We start from the raw sequence: 25,674 nt of genomic DNA on the forward strand, positions 1-25,674 counted from the left end.
GAACCAAGAAATTGATAAAGAAAGGGAAAATAGAATATGAGCGTAAACTAGCGAGAGACATAAAAACAGACTGTAAAAGCTTCTATAGGTATGTAAAAAGGAAAAGATTAGTAGAAGAAAATGAGGGTCCCTTACAGACTGAGACAGGAGAAATTATAATGGGGAATAAGGAAATGGCAGAGAAATTAAACAAATACTTTGTATCTGTCTTCACGGAAGAAGACGCAAAAAGTTCCAGGAAATAGTAGAGAACCAAGGGTTTAGCGAGAATGAGAAACTGAAAGAAATTAGTCATAGAGTCAAAACGGCACAGAAGGGGGCCATTCGGCCTATCGAGTCCATGCCAGCACTCTCTAGAGCAATCCAGTCAGTCCCATTCCCCGCTCTATCCTCGTAGCCCTGCAAGTTTATTTCCTTCAAGTGCCTATCCAGTCTCCCCTTGATAACATTGAGTGTCTCCTTTTCCATCACTTCCATCGGCAGCGAGCTCCAGGTCCTCACCACTCGCTGCGTAAAAAAGTTTTTCCTCACATCCCCCGTATCTCTTGCCCAAAACCTTAAATCTGTATCCCCCTAGTCCTTGTACCATCAACTAGTGGAAACAGCTTTCCCTGTCTAGCCTATCCAAACTCATCATAATCTTGTATACCTCTATCAAATCACCCCTCAACCTCCTTTTGCTCTGATGCAAGAAATCCAGCTTCTCCAACCTCTCAAAATAACAGAAAACGCTGGAAAAACTCAGCAGGCCAGGCAACATCCATGGAGAGAGGAACAGAGTCAACGTTTCAGGTCGAAGACCCTTCGTCAGGACTGAGGAAAAAAAGGAGGAAATGAAACAGATTAATAAGCAAGTAAGGGGCTGGGAAATGGGGGAGGGGATGAAAGAACAAAAGGGAAGGTCTGGGAGGGGTGAGGAGACATTAAGAGATATTCAAGGTGAGACAAGATAGTAATAGGACAAGTAAAGAGACAAAGGCTGGCTCTAGATGAAGTGTGAAATGCGCTGGCAGAATGAAAGACAGCTGCCATGTGGGAGAGAGAAAAAAAAGGAAAAGGCACAAGCCAAAAGTGTGGATAAAAAATATATAAAAATATGATAAGGGCCGAGGTTATGATCTGAAATTGTTGAACTCGATATTGAGTCCGGAAGGCTGTAAAGTACCTAATCGGAAGATGAGGTGCTGCTCCTCGAGCTTATGCTGAGCTTCTGTGGAACAATGCAAGAGGCCAAGGACGGTGAACATAAGAACATAAGAAATAGGAGCAGGAGTAGGCCAATCGGCCCCTCGAGCCTGCTCCACCATTCAATAAGATCATGGCTGATCTGATCCTAACCTCAAATCTTCTATCACTCTGCATCCACCCGAACCCATGTGATCTCTCAGGAGAGGCGAAAAACCAGATAAAAGACCCCATGGCCAATTTGGGAGAAAAAAATCTGGGAAATTCCTCTCCGACCCATCTAGGCGATCGAAATTCTTCCAGATCACTCTGTCCCTATATTTTCTACAGTACTTATCTTCTGTAAAGGCGATCTCCACCCCAGCCAGGAACAGGAATAAAACCATCTCCTGAAATCTAACACAGAATTTGAACACAGTAGGAGCAGAACCAGGCTACACGGCCCCTGGGCCCACTCCACTACCCACAGGGCCATGACCATTCCGAACCTAGACTCATGTCCAATTTCCTGCCCGCTCCCCGTAACCCTTAATTCCCTTTACCTCTAGGAAACTATCTATTTCTGTTTTAAATTTATTTAATGATGTAGCTTCCACAGCTTTCTGGGGCAGCAAATTCCACAAACCTACCACCCTCTGAGTGAAGAAGTTTCTCCTCATCTCAGTTTTGAAAGAGCAGCCCCTTATTTTAAGATTATGCCCCCTAGTTCTAGTTTCACCCTTCATTGGGAACATCCTCACCGCATCCACCCGATCAAGCCCCTTCACAATCTTATATGTTTCAATAAGATCGCCTCTCATTCTTCTGAACTCCAATGAGTAGAGTCCCAATCTACTCAACCTCTCCTCATATGACCACCCCCTCATCCCCGGGATTAACCGAGTGAACCTTCTTTGTACTGACTCGAGAGCAAGTATGTCTTTTCTTAAGTATGGACACCAAAACTGTATGCAGTATTCCAGGTGCGGTCTCACCAATACCTTGTACAACTGCAGCAATACCTCCCTGTTTTTATATTCCATCCCCCTAGCAATAAAAGCCAACATTCCATTGGCCTTCTTGATCACTTGCTGCACCTGCATACTAACTTTTTGAGTTTCGTGCACCAGGACCCCCAGATCCCTTTGTACTACAGTACTTTCCAGTTTCTTGCCATTAAGATAATAACTTGCTCTATGATTTTTCCTGCCAAAGTGCATAACCTCACACTTTCCAGTATTGTATTCCATCTGCCAAATCTCTGCCCACTTACTTAGCCTGTCTATGTCCCTTTGCAGGTTTTTTATGTCCTCCTCACTCACTACTTTCCGTCCCATCTTTGTATCATCTGCAAACTTTGATATGTTACACTCGGTCCCCTCCTCCAAATCGTTAATATAGATTGTAAAGAGTTGGGGACCCAGCACTGACCCCTGCGGAACACCACTAGTTACTGGTTGCCAATCTGAGAACGAACCATTTATCCCAACTCTCTGCTTTCTGTTAGAGAGCCAATCCTCCACCCACGCCAGAATATTACCCCCAATCCCGTGATTTTTTATCTTGAGCAATAATCTTTTGTGTGGCACCTTGTCAAATGCCTTTTGGAAGTCTAAATACACTACATCCACTGGTTCCCCTTTATCCACCCTGTATGTTACTTCCTCAAAAAACTCAAGCAAATTTGTCAAACATGACTTCCCCTTCATGAAACCATGCTGAGTTTGTCCTATTAAATTATGTTTATCCAAATGTCCCGTTACTGTCTCCTTAATAATGGACTCTAACATTTTACCAACCACAGATGTTAGGCTAATAGGTCTATAGTTTCCAGCCTTCTGCCTACTACCCTTTTTAAATAAGGGTGTTACATTAGCAGTTTTCCAATCTGCCAGGACCTTTGCTGAGTCCAGGGAGTTTTGGAAAATTATTACCAATGCATCCACAATCCCTACCGCCACTTCCCTCAAGACCCTAGGATGCAAGCCATCAGGTCCAGGGGACTTATCCGCCTTGAGTCCCATTACTTTACCAAGTACCACTTCCTTAGTGATTTTAATCGTGTTTAGTTCCTCCCCCACCCTAGAGCCCCCTGTTTGTCCAGTGTTGGGACATTCTTAGTGTCCTCTACTGTAAAGACTGATACAAAATAATTGTTCAGTGTTTTTGCCATCTCCATGTTTCCCAACATTAATTTCCCGGTCTCATCCTCTAAGGGACTAACATTTACTTTAGCCACCCTTTTTCTTTTTATATAACTATAGAAACTTTTGCTGTCTGTTTTTATATTTTTTGCTAATTTACTTTCATAATCTATCTTCCCTTTCTTAATCAATCTTTTAGTTATTTTTTGCTGTCTTTTAAAGACTTCCCAATCTTCCATCCTCCCACTAGATTTGGCTACCTTATATGCCCTTGTTTTTAGTCGGATACTATCCTTAATTACTTTACTTAGCCACGGATGGCTATCTTTTCTTTTACACCCTTTTTTCCTCAGTGGAATATATTTTTTTGGAAGTTGTAAAATAACTCCTTAAATGTACACCACTGATCATGTACCGTCTTACCCTTTAATCTATTTTCCCAGTCCACTCTGATCAATTCTGCTCTCATACCTTCATAGTCTCCTTTATTCAAGCTCAGCACGCTTGTTTGAGATCCAACCTTCTCACCTTCTAATTGAATATGGAATTCAACCATGTTATGGTCACTCATTCCAAGGGGATCCTTTACTAGGACATTTTTAATTAATCCTGTCTCATTACACAGGACCAAATCTAAGGTTGCTTGCCCCCTGGTCGGTTCAGTTACATACTGCTCAAGAAACCCATCCCTAATACATTCAATGAACTCATCCTCAAGGCTGCTCTGCCCAATTTGATTTGTCCAGTTAATATGATAATTAAAATCCCCCATAATTATAGCTGTTCCCTTATTACAAGCCTCAACTATTTCCTGATTAATACTCCGTCCAACAGAGTTGCAACTGTTCGGAGGCCTATAGACTACACCCACTAGTGTTTTTTTCCCCTTATTATTCCTTATCTCCACCCAAACTGTTTCACTATCCTGCTCCTTTGACCCAATATCATTTCTCTGTATTATAGTGATTCCTTCCTTTATTAACATAGCCACCCCACCTCCTCTCCCTTCCTGCCTGTCCTTCCTGATTGTTAAATAACCTGGTATGTTTAATTCCCAGTCATGGTCACCCTGCAGCCATGTTTCTGTAATGGCCACAAGTGGGAATGGAGCGGTGAATTGAAATGACAGGCGACCGGAAGCTCAGGGTCACCCTTGCGGACTGAACGGAAGTGTTCCGCAAAGCGGTCACCCAATCTGCGTTTGGTCTCCCCAATATAGAGGAGACGACATCGTGAGCAGTGAATACAGTATACTAGATTGCAAGAAGTACAAGTAAATCATTGTTTCACCTGGAAGGGGTGTTTGGGGCCCTGGACAGTGGGAAGGGGGGAGGTATAAGGGCAGGTGTTGCATCTCCTGCGCTTGCACGGGAAGGTGCCAGGCGAAGGGGAAGGGATGCTGGGGGTGATAGAGGAGTGGACTATGGTATCTCGGAGGGAGCGGTCCCTTCGGAATGCTGAAAGGGGAGGTGAGGGGAAGATGCATTTGGTGGTGGGATCACGCTGGAGGTGGCGGAAATGGCGGAGGATGATCCGTTGAATGTGGAGGCTGGTGGGGTGAAAGGTGAGGACAAGGGGAACCCTATCATGGTTCCGGGAGGGAGGGGCAGGGGTGAGGGCAGAAGTGCGGGAGATAGAACGGACACGGTCGAGGGCCATGTCAACCACGGTAGAGGGGAATCCTCGGTTGAGGAAAAAGGAAGACATGTCGGAAGCACTGGTGTGAAAGGTGGCATCGTCGGAGCAGATGCGGCGGAGACGGAGAAACTGGGAGAATGGAATAGAGGACTCTATTCCTCCAACCTCTCCTTGTAGCTAAGATCCCCCATCCCCGGAATCATTCTGGTAAATCTCCTCTGCACCCTCTCAAGTGCCTTCACATCCTTCCTAAAGTGTGGTGACCAGAACTGGACACAATACTCCAGTTATGGCCTAACCAGTGCTTTATAAAGGTCCAGCATAACTTCTCTACTTTTGTACTCAATACCTCTATTTATGAAGCCCAAGATCCCATATGCTTTGCTAACTACTCTCTCAATATGTCCTGCCACCTTCAGGGACCTATGCACATTAACTCCCAGGTCCCTCTTTCCCTGCACACTCTTTAAAACTGCCATTAAATGTATATTGCTTCTCTCTGTTCCTTCTGCCAAAAATGCATCACCTCACACTTCTCTGCATTAAATTCCATCTACCACTTGTCTGCCCATTCTGATAGCCTTTCTATGTCCTGCTGCAGTCGATTGGTAGCATCCTCACTGTTTGCCACACCCCCAAGTTTGGTGTCATTGGCATATTTAGAAATTCTACTCTGTATTCCAATATCCAGGTCATTTATATATATCAAAAAAAAGCAGTGGCCCCAGCACTGACCCTTAGGGAACACCACTGTCTACCATCCTCCAGTCTGAAAAACAGCCATTTACCACAACTTGCTGTTTTCTATCCTTAAGCCAATTCCTTATCCAGCACTCCAAGGTTCCTCTGTTCCTCTACACTTCTCAGTGTCCTACCATTTATTGTGTATTCCCTTGCCTTGTCAGCCCTCCCCAAATACATTACCTCACACTTCTCCGGATTGAATTCCATTTGCCATTTTTCTGCCCACCTGACCAGTCCATTGATATCTTCCTGCAGTCTACAGCTTTCATCTGATCAACCACACAGCCAATTTTTGTATCATCTGCAAACTTCTTAATCATGCCCCCTACATTGAAGTCTAAATCATTGATATATACCACAAAAAACAAGGGATCCAGTACTCAGCCCTGTGGAACCCCACTGGAAACAGCTTTCCAGTCACAAAAACACCCGTCGACTAGCGAAAACCTCTAAAAACCGAAAGTTTTTTTGTTCAGCATAAGTCGTGCGCACGACATGACCAGAGTGGCGCACGACTTAGAGCAGGGCAGAGGGTCACAGAGTTCCCTCCTGGGTAGGAGATTGCAGGTCGAGCCGGGCAGTGTGAAGGAGGTACCGGGAGAGTGAATCCAACAATACAGCGGCCCGTCCGATAGCTGCAGCGGCCCGTCCGATATTCTTTTCTCCGACCCGACCCGCGGCCCGTCCGATATTCTTTTCTCCCCCCGCCGACCCGACCCGACCCCCGACCCGTCCGATATTCTTTTCTCCCCCCCATCCGACCTGATTTGCGGGCCAGCTTAGTAGGATTCAGCCGATATCCAGCTTTCCAGAGAAGCAGGAAGGGGAATGAGACACGGAACAGTCGCAAGAGGTAGCCTGAACTTTTACAATTTATATTAAATACAAATTTCCCAGTCTTATCATAATACCTTCTGAAATCCGAAAAATTCCGAAAACCGAAACTCAGCTGGTCCCAAGGCTTTCGGATAAGGGATAGTGTACCTGTATTACCCTTTGCTTCCTGCCAGTGAGCCAATTTTGGATCCAACTTGCCACTTTCCCTTGGATCCCATGGGCTTTTACTTTTCTGACCAGTCTGCCATGTGGGACCTTGTCAAAAGCCATGTTGACTACATCAAATGCATTATGCTTATCATCCCTCCTTGTTACCTCCTCAAAAAATTAAATCAAGTTAGTCAGAGATGACCTTCCCTTAACAAATCCATGCCAACTGTCCCTGATTAATCCTTGCCTTTCTAAATGATGATTAATACTGTACAACGTTAGCAGTCCTCCAGTCCTCCGGCACCAAAACTGTAGCCAGAGAGAATTGAAAAATGATGGTCAGAGCCTCCGCTATTTCGTCCCTTGCTTCTCTTAACAGCCTGGGATACATTTCATCCGGGCCTGGCAATTTATCTACTTTCAGAGATGCTAACCCCTTAATACTTCCTCTCTCACTATGTTTATCTCATCTAATATTTCACACTGCTCCTTAACTACAATGTCTGCATTGTCCCTCTCTTTTGTGAAGGCAGATGCAAAGTATTCATTAAGAACCATACCCACGTTTTCCGCCTCCACACACAGGCTTTCTTTTTGGTCTCTAATAGGCCCTACTCTTTCTTTAGTTATACTCTGCTCTTTACGTATTTATAAAACATCTTTGGGTTTTCCTTGATTTTACTTGCCAATATTTTTTTCATGCCCTCTCTTTGCTTTCCTAATTTCCTTTTTAATTTCACCCCTGCACTTTCTGTACTCTAGGCTTTCTGCAGTATTTAGCTCTAAGTATCTGACATAAGTGTCCCTTTTTTGCCTTATGCTACCCTGTATGCCCCTTGACATCCAGGGGGATCTAGATTTAGCAGTCCCACCCTTTTTCTTTGTGGGAACGTTTTTGCTCTGAACCCTCACTATCTCCTCCATGAAAATCTGACACTGATTTACCTTCAACACTTTCAACACTGTAGCAGTCCTTCAGTATTACACTGATGAGCCTGCCTAGATTTTGTGCTCAAGTCTTGCAGTGGGGTTTGATCCACAATCTTCTATCTGAGCCAAGATTCCAATAATATGCTCAAACAAAATTAGGTGTTTTACCGCCTCTATACCCAGCTTTCCTCCTTTAAGATGCTCCTTAAAACCCACCTCTTTGACCAAGCTTTTGGTCATCTGCCCTAATTTCTCCTTGCAGGCAGGCAGTCAGGCAGACAGTCCCTCGGAACTGAGGATGACTTGCTTCCACACTAAAAATGAGTTCTCAGGTGACTGATGAGTCCAATGCGTGACTTACAGTCTCTGTCATAAGTGGGGCAGATGGTGGTTGAAGGGGCGAGTGGGTGGGGTGCTTGGGTTGACGTGCACTCCTTCCGCTGTTTGCGTTTGGCTTCCGCTTGCTCCCAGCGAAGAGACTCAAGGTATTCGGCACCTTCCCGGATGCTTCTCCTCCACTTTGTGCGGTCTTGGGCCAGGGATTCCCAGGTGTCTGTGGGTATGTTGCACTTTTTCAAGGAGGCTTTAAGGGTGTCCTTGAAGCGTTTCCTCTGCCCGCCTGGGGCTCTCTTGCCGTGTCAGAGCACTTGTTTTGGGAGTCTCGTATCGGGCATGCGGACGATGTGGCCCGTCCATTGGAGCTGATTCAGCATGGTCAGAGCTTTGATGCTGGGGTTGTTGGCCTGAGCGAGAACACTGACGTTAGTGCGCCTACCCTGCCAATGGATTTGTAGGATCTTACGGAGGCAGTGCTTTGAGGTGCCTGCTGTACATGGTCCATGTCTCTGAAGCATACAGGAGGGCGGGTATCACTACTGCTCTGTACACCATAACCTTAGTGCCGGGTTTGAGGTCCTGGTCTTCAAACACTCTCTTCCTCAGGCGACCAAAGGCTGCACTGGCACACTGAAAGCGGTGTTGGACTTCGTCATTGACGTCTGCCCTTGTTGACAGTAGGCTCCCGAGGTATGGAAAGTGGTCCACGTTGTCCAAGGCCTCGTCATGGATTTTGATAATCGGGGGGCAGTACTGTGTGGCGGGGGCAGGTTGGTAGATGACCTTTGTCTTACGGATGTTTAGTGTAAGGTCCATGCTCTCGTACGCTTCGGTGAAGGTGTTGATGATGGTTTGGAGTTCGACCTCCGAGTGTGCGCAGACGCAAGCGTCGTCTGCGTACTGTAATTCGATGACAGAGGATGGGACGATCTTGGATCTGGACTGGAGGCGACGGAGGTCGAAGAGTTTCCCGTTTGTTCTGTAGATTAGCTCTACTCCAGCGGGGAGCTTACTGAGGGTGAGATGGAGCACTGCAGCAAGGAAGATTGAGAAGAGCGTTGGTGCGATTACACAGCCTTGCTTGACCCCGGTCCGTATGTGAATTGGATCTGTGGTGGATCAGTTGGTCAGGATCACGGCTTGCATGTCATCATGAAGCAGGCGGAGGATGGTGACAAACTTTTGAGGGCAGCCGAATTTGAGGAGGACGCTCCATATTCCCTCACATTTGACAGTGGCGAAGGCCTTTGTGAGGTCAAAGAAGGCCATGTACAGCGGTTGGTGCTATTCCCTGCATTTCTCTTGTAATTGATGCGCGGTGAAGATCATGTCCATTGTGCCCCTTAGTGGGCGGAATCCGCATTGCAACTCTGGGAGGAGCTCTTCAGCCACTGGGAGAAGGCGATTGAGGAGGATTCTTGCGATGACTTTCCCTGTGGCAGACAGCAGGGAAACTCCTCTGTAATTACTGCAATTGGACTCGTCATCTTGCTTGAAGATGGTCACGATTACGGCATCTCTGAGATCTCCTGGCATGCTCTCCTCCTTCCAAATAAGAGAAATGAGTTCATGTATTTGCACCAATAGTGCTTGTCCGCCATGCTTTAGTGCCTCAGCGGGGATGCCGTCTGCTCCTGAAGCCTTGTTGTTCTTCAGTTGTTGGATGGCCTTTTCAACCTCATGCCGGGCTGGGGTTGTGCTGAGGTGGTGGCGGGAAGCATGCTGCGGGTTGGAGTTGAGGACACTTGCGTCGAGAACAGAGTCTCGGTTAAGGAGATCTTCGAAGTTCTCCCTCCAGCGGGCACTGACTGCCTCTCTGTCCTTGATAAGTACCTCACTGTTCTTGGCCCGCAGTGGAGTAGGACCTTGGGTGCTTGGGCCGTAGTTGGTCTTGACTGCGCTAAAGAATCCACGCACGTCGTGGTTGTTGGCTAGCTGCTGGATCTCTTGCGCTTTCTCCACCCACCATCTGTCCTTTAGGTCGCAGGTTTTTTGTTGGACCTCGGCCTTCAGGCATCTGTAGAGCTGCTTTCTTGCTTTCGAGTTGTGTTGCTGTTTCCATATCAGGAATGCCTTGTGCTTGCGACTTGGATCTGGTACAGTGTAATGAGACAGAATTAATAAATGATCTCATAGTAAAGGATCCTCTAGGAAAGAGTGATCATAACATGATTGAATTTCAAATTCAGTTGGAGGGTGAGAAAGTTGTATCTCAAACCAGTGTCCTGATCTTAAACAAAGGCAATTACAATGGCATGAGGGCAGAACTGGCTAAAGTGGACTGGAAAAATAAATTAAAAGGTAAGACAGTTGAAATGCAGTGGCGGACATTTAAGGAGATATTTCATAACTCTCAACAAAAATATATTCCAGTGAGAAAGAAAGATTTTAAGAGAAGGGAGCACTATCCGTGGCTAACTAAGGAAGTAAAGGATGGTATCAAATTGAAAACGAAGGCATACAATGTTGCCAAGATTGGTAGGAGACCAGAGGATTGGGAAATTTTTAAAAACCAGCAAAGGATGACTAAAAAAATGAAGAGAGAGATGAATATAAAAAGGAAGAGAGTAGCTAAAGTAACCATTGGTCCCTTAGAGGATGAGAATGGGGAATTAATCATGGGGAACGTGGAAATGGCAGAGACTCTGAACAAATATTTTGTATCTGTCTTCACAGTAGAAGACACTAACAACATCCCAATAATGGATAATCAAGGGGCCACAGGGAGAGGGGAACTAAAGACAATCGCTATCACTAAGGAAAAAGTACTTGGTAAAATAATGGGACTAAAAGACAACAAGTCCCCTGGACCAGATGGCCTGCATCTCAGGGTCTTAAAAGAAGTGGCTGCAGAGATAGTGGATGCATTGGTTGCAATATACCAAAATTCCCTGGACTCTGGAGAGGTCCCAGTGGATTGCAAATGTAACACCCCTATTTAAGAAAGGAGGGAGACAGAAAGCAGGAAACTAGAGACCAGTTAGCCTAACATCTGTCGTTGGGAAAATGCTGGAGTCCTTCATTAAGGAAGCAGTAGCAGGGCATTTGGAAAATCATAATGCAGTCAAGCAGAGTCAGCATAGTTTTATGAAAGGGAAATCATGTTTAACAAATTTGCTGGAGTTCTTTGAGGATGTAACGAGGAGGGTGGATAAGGGTGAGCCAGTGGATGTGCTGCATTTGGATTTCCAGAAGGCATTCGATAAGGAGCCGCATAAAAGGTTACTGTATAAGATAAGAGCTCACGGAGTTGGGGGTAATATATTAGCATGGATAGAGAATTGGCTAACAAACAGAAAGCACAGAGTCGGGATAAATGGGTAATTTTCCGGTTGGCAAACAGTAACTAGTGGGGTGCCACAGAGATTGGTGCTGGGGCCTCAACTATTTACAATCTACATTAATGACTTGGATGAAGGGACCGAGTGTAATGTAGCCAAGTTTGTGGATGATACAAAGATGGGTGGGAAAGCAAGTTGTGCAGAGGACTCAAAGAGTCTGCAAAGGGATAAAGACAGGCTAAGTGAATGGGCAAACATTTGGCAGATGGAGTATAATGTGGGAAAGTGCAAGGTTATCCACTTTGGTAGGAAAAATAAAAAAGCAAATTATTATTTAAATGGAGAGAGATTAAAAAATGCTACAGTTCAGAGGGACCTGGGGGTCCTTGTGCATGAAACACAAAAGGTTAGCTTGCAGCTACAGCAAGTAATCAAAAAGGCAAATGGAATGTTGGCCTTTATTGCAAGGGGGTTGGAGTATAAAAGCAGGGAAGTCCTGCTACAACTGTACAGGGTATTGGTGAGACCACACCTTGAGTACTGCGTACAGTTTTGGTCTCCTTATTTAAGGAAGGATATACTTGCATTGGAGGCAGTTTAGAGATGATTCACTCGGTTGATTCCTGAGATGAGGGGGTTGACTTATGAGCAGGCTGGGCCTATACTCATTGGAATTTAGAAGAATGAGAGGTGATCTTATTGAAACATATAAGATACTGAGGGGGCTCGACAAGGTAGATGCAAAAAGGATGTTTCCCCTCATGGGGAAATCTAGAACGCGGGGGCATAGTTTCAGAATAAAGAGTCGCCTTTTCAGAACTGAGATGAGGAGGAATTTCTTCTCTCAGAGGGTCATAAATCTGTGCAATTCTCTGCCCCAGAGAGCCGTGGAGACTGGGTCATTAAATACATTTAAGGTGGAGATAGACAGATTTTTGCAAGATAAGGGAGCGAAGGGTTAAGGGGAGCGGGCAGTGAAGTGGCTTTGAGCCCAAGATCAGCCATGATCTTATTGATTGGCGGAGCAGGCTCGAGGGGCCAAGTGGCCTATTCCTGCTCCTATTTCTTATATTCTTATTAGCTCTTGGATGTTCTCATCAAACCAGTCTTGGTGTTTCCTGGTTGAGTGACCGAGTGACAGGTGCTGATTATCGAGGCCTTGAGTGCAGACCAGGCGCTGTGAACACTCTGTGTCTCTGAATCGCTGGGAGTTGTCAGGTTGGTTATGAGGCGCAGGCTGAATAGGGCTTTCTTAGCAGGTCTTTGAGTGCTCCAGCGTTGATTTTCCTGCGGCATTGTTTTTGTGCCGCCGCTGATTTGGAGCTACATTAATGGAGATGACGGAGCGGATTAGGCAGTGGTCTGTCCAACAGTCGTCCATTCCTGTCATGGCGCGGGTGATGTGGATGTTCTTGCAGTCCCTCACTCAGACGATGATGTAGTCCAGCAGATGCCAGTGCTTGGAGCAAGGGTGTTGCCATGAAGCCTTGTACTTGTCTCCCTAATGGAACAAGGTGTTGGTTATGATAAGGCCATGTTCTAAGCATTTCTTCAGGAGGGTACCGCTGGAGTTGGCTTTCCCTACCCCCTCTCTGCTGATCACACCTCCCCAGAGGTCTGTGTCCTTTCCAACTCTGGCGTTAAAGTCGCCAAGGAGGATCAGCTTGTTGCCCGTTGGGACTCGGGACAGGGATTGTTCGAGGCTGGAGTAGAATTCCTCTTTGGTCTCGTCTGTGGCTTCCAGTGTTGGGGTGTACACACTGATGACTGTAGCACACTGGTTCCTGGCTAGGGTGAGCCGAATAGTCATGAGGCGTTCGTTTATTCCGCAAGGGGAGTCTCTGAGACGTCCAACTAACTCATTTTTTATGGCGAAGCCTACTCCATAGAGGCGGCATTCTTCTTCAGGTTTGCCTTTCCTGAAGAAGGTGTAACCACCGCCTTGCTCCTTGAGCTGGCCTTCCCTGCCCGCCAGGTCTCGCTTAGGGCGGCGCTGTCTGTGTCGAAACGTCTGAGCTCCTGGGCAACGACAGCAGTACGGCGTTCCGGTCTGTCGCTGTTGGGGTTGTCCATGAGGATCCTGACGTTCCAGGTCCCGAACTTCATTTTAAAGGGTGGAAGATGCAGGTGCATGAATTCTTTTAACATGGGGTGGCAGTTGCACACCAGCTACCACACGGGCTTGACAGAGCAAGGTCTTGGTCCAATGGCAAGGGAACCCAAGATGATTGGAGACGAGGCTCTGCTACATCAGCCTAGCACACACACACACAAACACACTCCTACTGTCCTCCTCCCTCCTTCCCGTAGGTCCTCTCTGCCTGGGTTTCATAGGATACAGTTGTTGGCCTATGCTGCACCTTCCCTGGGCCCCGACCCTGCTGCTGGTCCACGCTGCGCCACTCCTGGGCCTCGACCACGCTGCTGGGCTCGTCCTCGCTCCTGAGTCCCGATGTCGCTCCCGGGTCCCGTCCTCGCTCCTGGGTCCCTTCCTCGCTCCTGGGTCCTGGCCTCGGACATGAATGATGTTGTCTATCACAAGATAAAATTAGCACTAATATTCTGGTGAAGGTTAACCGGGGGGAGGTTAGTGGAACTCATCAGTTTTTTGTATTTGTGCCTGTGAGCCTCACGATCCCTGGCCCCTCGCTCCCCTCACGATCTCTGGCCCCGAACTCAACTCGTGATCTCTGGTCCCGAGCTCCCCTCGCGATCTCAGTACTATGAAACCGTCTGGAGATTACTGCTGGCGAGTGCGGCTCCCAGCTCCACATTAAAATAGTACACCGCTGCCGGCCCACGCTCGCCCCTCTCCCAATTACTTCTCCTCCCTGCCCCCTGACTCTCCTAAAGACCTATTTTTCTCTCCCAGCACCGGCAAGCTGCTTCTGAGGCTCCCGATGATCACCCTCTTTGCACCCCAAAACCCTCCCGAAATCCACCCCCAGTGGTCAGGACTGCAATCAGTCCTTTCTCCTTATGTGGCTTATGTCAGATTTTTGTTTGAGAACGCTCCTGTGAAGCGCCTTGGGACGTTTTACTACTTTAAAGGCGCTTTATAAATGCAAGTTGTTCTTGTTGTTGATCAAAGATGGCGTAAACTGTTCTCAAATCAAACAACTACCATATACGCATGCGTACAGTGGCAAGAGTACGGGAAACCCACTGGAGGACAGTGCGGGCTGGGTAACGAGTCAGCTTGCCCAGCTGTGGGATTTTCTTTCTTTGCTTATGTAATATAGCAGTGACCCGAATAAGGGTTAAAAATATCAGTTGGCTTGAGTTAGCAGGCCACATTGTTTGCCCACCTCCAAGTTTACCTTTTTAAAAAAAATATGAAACGCACAGTCACTTAAATATGTCGGCGGCGATTTAAACTGGGCTCTCGGCGTCTCTGCCTTTAAAGGATGTCAGTGGCGATGCGGCCGCCGCCGCTCCCGGCCCTGTGGTGGTGGAGGAGCCGTTGGGCTCTCGCGACGTTGCACAGTTTGAGGTCGGCGCGCTCCGGAACGTTGCCGTGGCGCCAGAGCCCGGTGGCCCCGGCTGGGGGCTGCCTGTTATACGCGCGCACGGCCAGCGGCCAGAGCCGTCACCCCGCTGTGCCGGGAGCGGAGCCCCGGGGCCTGAGTACGGAGGTGGCGGCGCGCGAGCAGCAGCTGCTGGCCCAAACGCTGTCGGAGTGGGAGAGGCGGCTGCTCGATCGGCTAGGCGGAGGACTGTTGGACGGACAGAGGGCCTGCCTGGCCGAGGCCATCACCCTGGTTGAATCGTCTCACAAACACAAGAAGTGCTTGGCTCAGCTGCTGCTGCTGCAGAGAGTACTGGCCTGCCAGAGGGAGCGAGAGCGACCGAATGGAGGGAGGCCGCTGGCCTTCAGATTGGGTCAGTATCGAGCCAGTTAGTAGTGATGAACAATAGTTGCACAAATTGCCAACCCGTTTAAACCAATGAAGCCGTGTTAATTGTTAGCAGCGACAGATCAAACTAGACATTAGGTTTATTTTCTTCCCCCATCTTGGCAGCAGGTAACGATTCTAACAGGGCAAGGTTGCCCAAATGGGGTGAGGCGGTTATCACAGTGGAGCCGATCCTGGCCTCACTTGACATTCATGCCTGTGATCGCCAACCGGTGAGAACTTTGGCTGATCAGTATGGCTTGATGTTAAAAGGTCAGGACTGGTAGGCGTCAATCAGGTTGATCTTCCAAGATATACTGCTCAGTATTTGTGAGTACCTCACCGCTGCTTTGCCCCTTTGAATGATACTGCTGAGGGTGTTGGTTCCCTTTGATAGCCTGTAGTTTGAAGAACCTCCTGATTGCTTGGATTTTTACCCTGGAAAGTATTACTGAGGATGACTGCTCTGACTATGAAGGGATCTCAGCATCCTCTTTTCCATACTTTAGGTCTGGATCTCCCCCATACTTCAGTCCTTCATACACTTCCTCCATCTGAAGGGTGCTTGGGTGCTCAGTCGGTCAAATTCTAGAGTCAGGGTTTCCATTTTGTGCTTAACTGCTTGGCTGAAGGCTCTGAGTAGAGGTTTTGACCACTGATTCCTTATGGCTATCGTGATTCCTACAGCTGGGGTTGCTTCTGGTACTTTCTTAATGGTTCCACCTGGAGACTATCCCACTTCCAGCAGACCAATCAAGCCCAAGGAAGATGAGAGGTCTGCAAGACATTTCAATGGTAGGGTGGCCGCTGCTTGAATATGTCGGCTCCAGAAGCTCCTGCATCGATAGTAGAGCTGCTGCTGAGAATCTCACTGAAATCGCAAAGTTTGACCTTTTTGTTATTACTCATTTCTACACCTTGCCATATATGTTTGGGTTCTAAACATCTCTGCTGACTAACATTCACAGTTACTGATTCATTGTATTCCCTGTGCTGTCAATCCGTGGGAAGTCTACCAATGAGGAATCCAATCCTATATCACCCAGCAGTTTAAACTGTTAAACTCTTCTGGTAGACGGCCTCTAAATTGTCAGACTGCTTGTCTGACATCCAGTTCTGGATGAGCAGAAATTTTCTCCAATTAAATATTGGGAAGACCCAAGCCATTGTTTTCGGTCCCTGCCACCAACTCCGTTCCCTAGCCACTAACTCTGTCCCTCTCCCTAACATCTGCCTGATGCTGAACCACATTGTTAGCAACCTTGGTGTCATATTTGACCCTGAAATGAGCTTCCGACCACATATCCGCAGCATAACTAAGACCGCCTATTTCCACCTCTATCACATCGCCCGTCTCCGCCCTTGCCTCAGCTCATCCGCTGCTGAAACCCTCATCCGTGCCTTTGTTACCTCTAGACTTGACTATTCCAACGCACTCCTGGCTGGCCTCCCACATTCTACCCTACGTAAACTTGAGATCATCCAAAACTTGGCTGCCCGTGTCCTAACTCGCACCACGTCCCGTTCTCCCCTCACCCCTGTGCTCGCTGACCTACATTGGCTCCCGGTTAAGCAACGCCTCGATTTCAAAATTCTCATCCTTGTTTTCAAATTCCTCCATGGCTTTGCCCCTCCCTATCTCATCTTCAGCCCCACAACCCCCTTTCCCCCCCCCCCCCCCGAGATATCTGCGCTCCTCTAATTCTACCCTCTTGAGCATCCCTGATTATAATCGCTCAACCATTGGTAGCCTTGCCTTCTGTTACCTAGGCCCTAAGCTCTGGAATTCCCTGCCTAAACCTCTCCGCCTCGCTACCTCTCTTTCCTCCTTTAAGGATCTCCTTAGAACCTACCTCTTTTGACCAAGCTTTTGGTCACCTGCCCTAATTTCTCCTTATGTGGCTCGGTGTCAAAATTTTTGTCTTTTAATACTCCTGTGAAGCGCCGTGGGACATTTTACTATGTTAAAGGCGCTATATAAATACAACAGTTTTTCTGGCAGAGATCAACAAGATTGGAATTGTATGCCATCACATATAATTTTATATATTGAAACTAATTGATTATGAAAGACAATACAGAAGTGTGAATCGGGTACATGACCTAATGGGTAATGCATAAGGTATGTATTTAGTGGGTTTTTAATCACACTGAAAACGTTGGCCTAGCTCATGTATCCGCAATAACGGAAACATGGCTTAAAACCGGTGAGGACTGGGCACTTAATATTCAAGGGTACAAGATGTTCAGAAAAGATAGGGAAGGAAAAAAGGGAGGTGGGGTGGCAATGCTGATTAAGGAAGACATTGTAGTGTTGGAAAGGGAGGATGTTCTTGAGGGAACAAGGACAGAATACATTTGGTTAGAGTTGAGGAGCAAAAAGGGTATGATCATGTTATTGGGGGTATTCTACAGGCCTCCAAATAGTGAGAGGGAGGTAGAGGAGCAAATCTGCAGGGAAATTGCAGAGACATGCAAGAGCTATAGAGTGGTGATATTGGGGTACTTTAATTACCCAAATATTGATTGGGATAATACTAGGGTGAAGGGAAAGGAGGGGGAGGAATTTCTGAAATGTGTTCAGGAGAATTTCCTTGACCAGTATGTTCTTGACCCAACTAGGAAGGAGGCATTGCTGGATCTGGTGCTGGGGAATGAGGTGGGCCAGGTCGACCAAGTGTCTGTGGGAGAACACTTGGGTACAAATGACCATCGTATCATAAGATTTAGATTAGCAGTGGAGAGGAGCAAGGAACAATCTAGAGTGGAACTTCTAAACTGGAATAGGATGCGAAAGGAATAAGCCAGGGTAAAATGGAACCAAAGACCGACGGGAAAATCTGTAACAGAACAGTGGGTGTTCTTTAAGGAGGAGATGTTCCAAGTACAGGTTAGGTACATTCCAGCAAGAAGGAAGGGTAAGGGAATCAAAGCAAGGGCTCCTTGGATGACGAGGGAGGTTGAAAAGATGATGAAACAAAAAAAGAGGGTGTATGATGAATGTCAAGCTGTAGACTGCAGGAAGATATCAATGGACTGGTCAGGTGGGCAGAAAAATGGCAAATGGAATTCAATCCGGAGAAGTGTGAGGTAATGTATTTGGGGAGGGCTGACGAGTCAAGGGAATACACAATAAATGGTAGGACACTGAGAAGTGTAGAGGAACAGAGCGACCTTGGAGTGCTGGATAAGGAATTGGCTTAAGGATAGAAAACAGCAAGTTGTGGTAAATGCTGTTTTTCAGACTGGAGGATGGTAGACCGTGGTGTTCCCCAAGGATCAGTGTTGGGGCCACTGCTTTTTTTGATATATATAAATGACCTGGATATTGGAATACAGTAGAATTTCTAAATTTGTCAGTGACACCAAACTTGGGGTGTGGCAAACAGTGAGGATGCTACCAATCGACTGCAGCAGGACATAGAAAGGCTATCAGAATGGGCAGACAAGTGGTAGATGGAATTTAATATAGAGAAGTGTGAGGTGATGCATTTTTGGCAGAAGGAGCAGGGAGAGGCAATATACACTTAATGGCACAGTTTTAAAGAGTGTGCAGGGACAGAGCGACCTGGGAGTTAATGTGTATAAGTCCCCGAAGGTGGCGGGACATATTGAGAGAGTGGTTAGCAAAGCATATGGGATCTTGGGCTTCATAAATAGAGATAGTGGCCCTGATTTTCGGGCAGCCGTCGGGCGGCTTTTCATGCGGCCGTGGTCCGAAAATCGCGGAAAAGGCGGGTCGGGACCCCCCCTCCCGCCTGATTCCCCGCCCCGTCCGAATTTCGGATTGCCGTTTTCACGCGCCCCGCTTCAGTCCCGCCCGCCGCTGGCAGGACTGCTCGTCGGAGCACTAACAAGCAATTATCTGCTTGTTGAAGTGGATTTTCTTGTGCCGTTGCGACTTTGGGGCTTTCCCCACCTGAAACCTGCCTGCGGAGAACCCCGCCGATGAGAGCTAGCGTGAAAACAGCTGGCTTGCTTGCTTGCAGCAGCAGGTCGCTGAGGGCTGAAGATATTTAAAGAGGCAGCATTTGCAGGCTGCAGGACCTTGTTGATCAAGGCTTGGGGGAACTTTGTGAAGCCTTAGGAGCAGCTGCAGAAAGTTGGAGCCTCACACACTTCTTCAGTGTGAGCTCCTGGGAAGTCCCTCTCACCACCCTAACTCAGCGCCCCCTCAACGGAGGCATCTGCTAGAAGCATGGGAGACCTTTGGCACCTTCCCTTCCTGGCATTAGAGGATCTCCAACTGCAGAGGTGGCAGCAGCAGAACCAGGAACAGCAGGATGATTACCAGGAGCACCAGGCTGCTGCTGCTCACTCACCTGAAGCTGCACAAGCCAGAAGGGGCCAGCGCTTGGAAGTGGCTTGAGAGCACCTTGCTGCGCTTTAGGGGGCCAGTGGGACCTGTTTCTGCACTGGCAGTCCTACTCAGAAGGACTTCCATGAAGATCTGGTTTCTCTGTTCAACAGATGGTCAACGCTCCTCAAGAGATGTCACTCTCTTATGAGCACTCACCATGTTTTCCGTATGCTGGCAAGTTATCTCCTCCATGGAGGTCGCCAACCTTTCCATGGTGCTGCGTTCATGCACCAATGACTCCACAAAGGCTCTGTTCATGGTCGCTATGGACTCCTCCATTCGCTCCACACTCGCAGCGACCCTGGAGACAAAACCTACCAGAGACTCCTGCATCTGTGCAGCATTGGTCTCAGTGGGAGGCCTCTTCCTCCCTGACCTAGGGAAGAGGACCTCCCTGTGGGCCCTAACCCCATCCAATAATGCCTGCAGTGAAGCCTTGTCGAATTTGAAGGCAGCTCGGGGTCTGACACTGGCCACAGCTGCTGCAGGCTCCTCTGCCATCCTGTATGGTTCATTTGGAAGCCTTCAGATGATGCAGTGCTTGCTATGGACCTTGAAAGCGCCACGAATGATGACATCATACTGTGGGGATTTCTGACTCGATTTAGACAATTAGCAAGGCTTCCCACATGCTGGGAATTAATTGGCCAATTGAGGGAAAATTGCGTGGGGCTGGCTGACACTTTTTTTTGTGTGTCAGAAACCCCACATTCGGGGAAATCCGACCATTCCCCACACAAGCCGAAAATCGGGCCCATTGAGTACAAAAGTAGAGAAGTTATACTGAAACTTTATGAAGCGCTGGTTAGGCCACAACTGGAGTATTGCATCCAGTTCTGGTCATCACACTTTAGGAAGGATGTGAATGCACTTGAGACGGTGCAGAGGAGATTTACCAGAATGGTTCTGGGGATGGAGGATCTTAGCTCAAAGACAGGTTGGAGAAGCTAGATTTGTTTTCATTAAAGCAAAGGAGGTTGAGGGGTTATTTGATCGAGGTGTACAAGATTATGACGGCTTTGGATAGGCTAGACGGGGAAAGGTTGTTCCCACTAGTTGATGGAACAAGGACTAGGGGACACAGATTTAAGATTTTGGGCAAGAGATACAGGGGGGACGTGAGGAAAAACTCACTCAGCGAGTGGTGAGGACCTGGAACTCGCTGCCGATGGAAGTGGTGGAAGCGGAGACACAATGTTTTCAAGGGGAGACTGGATAGGCACTTGAGGGAAATAAACTTGCAGGGCTACGGGGAAAGAGCGAGGGAATGGGACTGACTGGATTGCTGTATAGAGAGCTGGCACGGACTCGATGGGCCGAATGGCCGCCTCCTGTGCTTCTATGACTCTATGCCAAAACAATCACCGGAATGGTATTATTTTGCTGCCCACCCCTTCCCAACAACAATTTCATTCAGTATTACTAAATTAAATGATATAAAGATCTTGCTCTCTTTTGTGAAAAGATTCTGCAATTTAGTTTCCAGTATCTGTATGACACATGCCTCAAAACATTGTGTGCTCTGTGGAGGAGAGTTTAGCAATGATTTGAAGCCACATTCTGTTGGAAACAAGTCCAGACTGTGGTGATTTAATTTACTTGTTTGTCCTTCAGGACTGTCTGGTCCACCAGGTGCTGGGAAATCCACATTTATTGAAAAATTTGGGAAGATGCTGACAGGAAAGGGTCATAAAGTTGCTGTTCTAGCAGTTGATCCATCTTCGAAAACCTCTGGAGGTAAGTATGAAGTTGCATATAAAGTGAGACACCTCCAAGGCAGTGCAAGGTCATGCTTTTATTCCCTTAAGGTCAACCATATTAGAAAGTCCCACAGTTTGCTTTTTGCTGGTGCTGTGTTAACTGCAAGCTGGAATTGCTGTAGAGATTATCAGTGAAGAATGGGGAACACCTAATTAATTGAATGAGTGAGAATAAATTTGTAATTGAAGTGCCAGCTGTAAGTAAGTTAGAAAGATCCTTTGAATTGTATTTTTACAATATATAGGAATAATTTAGATTTTTGTTGTATTGAGAATTAAAGTGGAGGATGCTTAGTGTTCTCCTTTATATCATGTTCCTTGGTCTAGTTGTAATTGCAACTTGGAAAATTATGTAACTAAGTCACTGCCTTTAACTTGAATGCAACTGCTCTCGTGAGTTAGAACTGTTTTGAATATAGAAGACACCACACAGGTTACAGCATGATACCACATTTGAACAACAAGAATTGACTAAATCATATGAAAGAGAGAAAGAACTTATGTTTATACAGCACCTTATCATGTTCTCATGCTCTAAAGTACTTTACAATCAATGATTTACTGTTTGAAATGCAGTCACTGTTATGTAAGCAAATGTGGCAGCTCAGTACATGCACAGCAAGGTCCTGCAAACAATCAAATTATGTGCAGTTGGATTCACAGGATGCTTAAATATTGTATCACACCGGACCTATGTGGTGTTCTAAATGTACAATGGCAAGCAATATTAGTATTGTTAAATGTTTAAAGAAGAAAAGTAGGACCCAAGTTGCATGATATGCGTTATGGAGTAAAAACATGGCAGTTGCATGCAGTATTACAGAACTGATTTAAATTTGAGAAGTGGGGATTTAAACATGGCTAACTAAGGATTATTTTAATTTTAATTATTTTGCTGGTTTTTAAAAGCCATTTACATTTGTTTATTCAAACATTTCATTGTTGGTGTGATTTATATATTTTAGTGTTTTAAACTGCTTTTTCCCCCTCCCCTTCGCTCTTCTCTCGGTATGGTTCCACAGGTGCCTGATACCCTCTGGTATCTCGCACAGGTGGCCATTCATGAGTGCTTTGTAAACCATAATATGATTATATCCTTGTAATCATTCCCAAAGATTATGATTTGGGCTGCTTCCCAACAACAACAACTTGTATGTATAATGCACCTTTAATGTCCCAAGTCGCTTCACAGGAGCGTTGTAAAATAAAATTTGACACCGAGCCACATGGGAAGATATTAGGGCAGAGGTAGGTTTTAAGGAGCATCTTAAAGGAGGAAAGAGAGGAAGAGATGCGGAGAGGTTTAGGGAGGGTATTCCAGAGCATAGGGCCTTGGCAGCTGAAGGCACGAATGTTGGAGCAATTAAAATCATTTTACTCGCGCTTCCTTTAAGCCAGCTTCCATAGACCAGCTTTACATCGAATGAACCAAAACTTGACATGAAGTACCTGGAAGCATTCCTGTTGTAATTTAACATGTGACACGCCCAGAGAACAATAATGTATTAGCTTTACTTACAAGTCAAAATAAGAAAAGAATTACACAAAGGACTTGAAAAGCCACAGAGAACTGCTACGTTGATTTACCAGTATGATAACTATAGTTATTAGGCGAGACTTTAGATACTGGGACCATTTCAGGAAAGGCTAAGACTAGTTTTACATAGAATTTACAACACAGAAACCGTCCAGAAACAGGCCATTCAGCCCAACTGGTCTATGCCGGTGTTTATGCTCCACATGAGCCTCCTCCCACCCTACTTCATCTCACCCAGCATGACCTTCTATTCCTTTCTCCCTCATATACTTATCTAGCTTCCCCTTAAATGCATTTATGCTATTTGCCTCAATTACTCCATGTGGTAGCAAGTTCCACATTCTCAGTAAAAAAAAATTCTCCTGAATTTCCTACCAGATTTATTTAATAGAAATGTTATTATAAATAGTGAAGGGTTTTTATAGTGTTAAATAGGGAAAGACATTTTCCGGCCAGGGCGTAAGTGATGAGGGATCATCAATTTAAATTGTTAGTTGAGTGAGGAGAGAGGTTAGGAGCAATTTATATGGAGATTTGTTAGGTGTCAGCCTTGGCTCAGTGGTAGCACACATGATTGAGTCAGAAGGTTGTGGATTCAAGTCCCATTCCAGAGATCTGACCACATAATCCAGGGTAACATTTCAGTGCTGCACCGTTGGAGGTGCCATCTTTCGGATGAGACATTAAACTGAGGCCCTGTCTAGTGGATGTAAAAGATCCCCATATAATATTTGAAGAAGAGCTGGGGAGTTCTCCTGGCTAATATTTATCCCTCAACCAACATCACTAAAACTGATTATCTGGTGGGCATGGAATGCTTTCTCAGAGTAATTGAGGCTGAGACCATTGCATCTTTTAAGGAAAGATTAGATAAACATTTGAGGCAGAAGGAGGACAGACCCACCAGAGGTGGTGGCACAGTGGTATACAGTCGGGAGGGAGTGGCCTTGGGTGTCCTCAACATTGACTCCAGACCCCATGAAGTCTCATGGCATCAGGTCAAACCTGGGCAAGGATGAATCAGCACTCCTCCATGTTGAACATCACTTGGAAGAAGCACTGAGGGCAGCAAGGGCATAGAATGTACTTTGTGTGAGGGACTTCAATGTCCATCACCAACAGTGGCTCGGCAGCACCACTACTGACCAAGCTGGCCGAGTCCTGAAGATACAGCTACCAGACTGGGCTTGCGGCAGCTGGTGAGAAAACCAGCACGAGGGAGAAACCAAGGTTGGGAACTAAATATTCCATTGTACTTGACGTTTCGAAAAGACCGGCAGAATGGAAAAGGAGGGGGCTAGCCCTGATAAAGAATGACATAAGGACAGTAGTGAGAAAGGATCTTGGCTCGAAAGATCAGGAAGTAGAATCAGTATGTGTGGAGAAAAGAAATAACAAGGGCAGAAAACACTGGTGGGAGTAGTTTATAGACCCCCTAACAGTAGCTATACCATTGGACAGAGTATTAGTCAACAAATAATAGGAGCTTGTAACAAAGGTAATGCAATCATTGTGGGGTACTTCAATCTTCACATAGACCTGCCAAAACAAATTGGCAAAGGTAGTCTGGAGGACAAGTTCATGGAATGCATTCGAGACAGTTTCCTCGAACAATATGTCTCAGAACCAACCAGGGAACAGGCTATTTTAGATCTTGTTTTGTGTACTGAGACAGGGTTAATTAGTAATTTTATAGTAGAGGATCCTCTAGGGAAGAGTGATCATAATATAATAGAATTTCACATTAAGTTTGAAAGTGACATTCTTAAGTCTGACACTAGAGTCTTAAACTTAAACAAAGTCAATTACGTAGGTATGAGGGGCGAGTTGGCTAAAGTAGATTAGAAAATTAGATTAAAAGCTATGATGGTAGATAAACAGTGATAAACATTTAAAGAAATATTCCAAAATTCTCAACGAATATATATTCCATTGAGAAATAAAAACTCCACGGGAAAAGTGATCCCTCCATGGCTAGCTAAAGAAGTATTGGATTATAAGAGGCGGCTTATAATGATGCAAAGAATAGTAGTAAGCATGAGGATTGAGCGAGCTTTAGAAACCAGCAAAGGATGACCAAAACATAAAAAGGGAGAAAATAGAATGAGATTAAACTAGCAAGAAATATAAAAACAGATTGTCGGAGCTTCTACAAGTATGTAAAAAGGAAGACAGTAGCAAAAGTAAGAGTTGATCCCTTAGAAGCTGAGACAGGAGAAATTATAATGGGGAACAAGGAAATGGCGAGGCTTTAAAGAAATATTTTATATCTGTCTTCACAGTAGAAGACACAAAAAGCAAACCAAAAACAGTGGAGAATCAAGGGGCTATTGAGAGTGAGGAACTTGAAGTAATTAAGATCAGTAGAGAAAAAGTACTTGAGAAACTAATGGGACTAAAAGCTGACAAATCCCCTGGATGTGATGGCCTACATCCTAGGATTCTAAGAGGTGGCTGCAGAGATAGTGGATGCCTTGGTTGTGATCTTCCAAAATTCCCTAGATTCTAGAACAGTCCCAGTGGATTGGCAGGTAGCAAATGTAACCCCACTATTCAAGAAAGGGGGGGAAGAGAGAAAACAGGGAACTACAGGCAAGTTAGCCTGACATTAGTTATTAGGGAAAATCATATAGAATGGTTACAGCATGGAAAAAGGCCATTAGGCCCGTCGAGCCCATGCAAGAGCACTTCAGCTAGTCCCACTCCCCCGCCCTTTCCCCGTAGCCCGACAAGTTTTTTTCCTTCAGGTACTTATCCAACTCCCTTTTGAAAGCTGTGTTTGAGTCTGCCTCCACCACCCTTTCAGGCATTGCATTCCAGATCCTAACCACTCGCTGAGTAAAAAAGTGTTTCCTCATGTCGCCTTTGGTTCTTCTGCCAATCACCTTAAATCTGTG

At 46.2% G+C, this 25,674-nt stretch overlaps 1 protein-coding gene and 1 long non-coding RNA gene across 8 annotated transcripts in view; one reads left to right on the plus strand and one right to left on the minus strand.

Moving 5' to 3' along the window:
- The window catches only part of LOC147122809 (uncharacterized), a 33,661-nt gene extending 19,031 nt beyond the window's left edge, over positions 1-14,630 (minus strand). For 2 of the 3 annotated variants that reach the window (XR_015081699.1, XR_015081698.1), the window contains exon 1: positions 14,545-14,624. This is a non-coding gene — a long non-coding RNA (uncharacterized LOC147122809). Of the gene's footprint in view, positions 1-14,544 lie in introns of all 3 variants that reach the window. The other variant, XR_015081701.1, reaches the window with a different exon arrangement.
- Position 14,631: 1 nt separating this feature from the next.
- The window catches only part of mmaa (metabolism of cobalamin associated A), a 57,788-nt gene continuing 46,745 nt past the window's right edge, over positions 14,632-25,674 (plus strand). For all 5 annotated transcript variants that reach the window (XR_015081697.1, XM_086011258.1, XM_086011277.1 and 2 more), the window contains exons 1-2: positions 14,632-15,106; positions 21,095-21,217. Coding sequence is in view for 4 of the 5 variants with exons in the window: in XM_086011258.1 (XP_085867384.1) it covers positions 14,632-15,106; positions 21,095-21,217 (598 nt within the window). In the remaining variant the exon portion in view is untranslated. The remainder of the gene's footprint in view (positions 15,107-21,094; positions 21,218-25,674) is intronic.

Source organism: Somniosus microcephalus, chromosome 2, assembly GCF_052327205.1.
Source record: "Somniosus microcephalus isolate GS21.2 chromosome 2, FLI_Smic_1.0, whole genome shotgun sequence".
Classification (NCBI taxonomy): domain Eukaryota; kingdom Metazoa; phylum Chordata; class Chondrichthyes; order Squaliformes; family Somniosidae; genus Somniosus; species Somniosus microcephalus.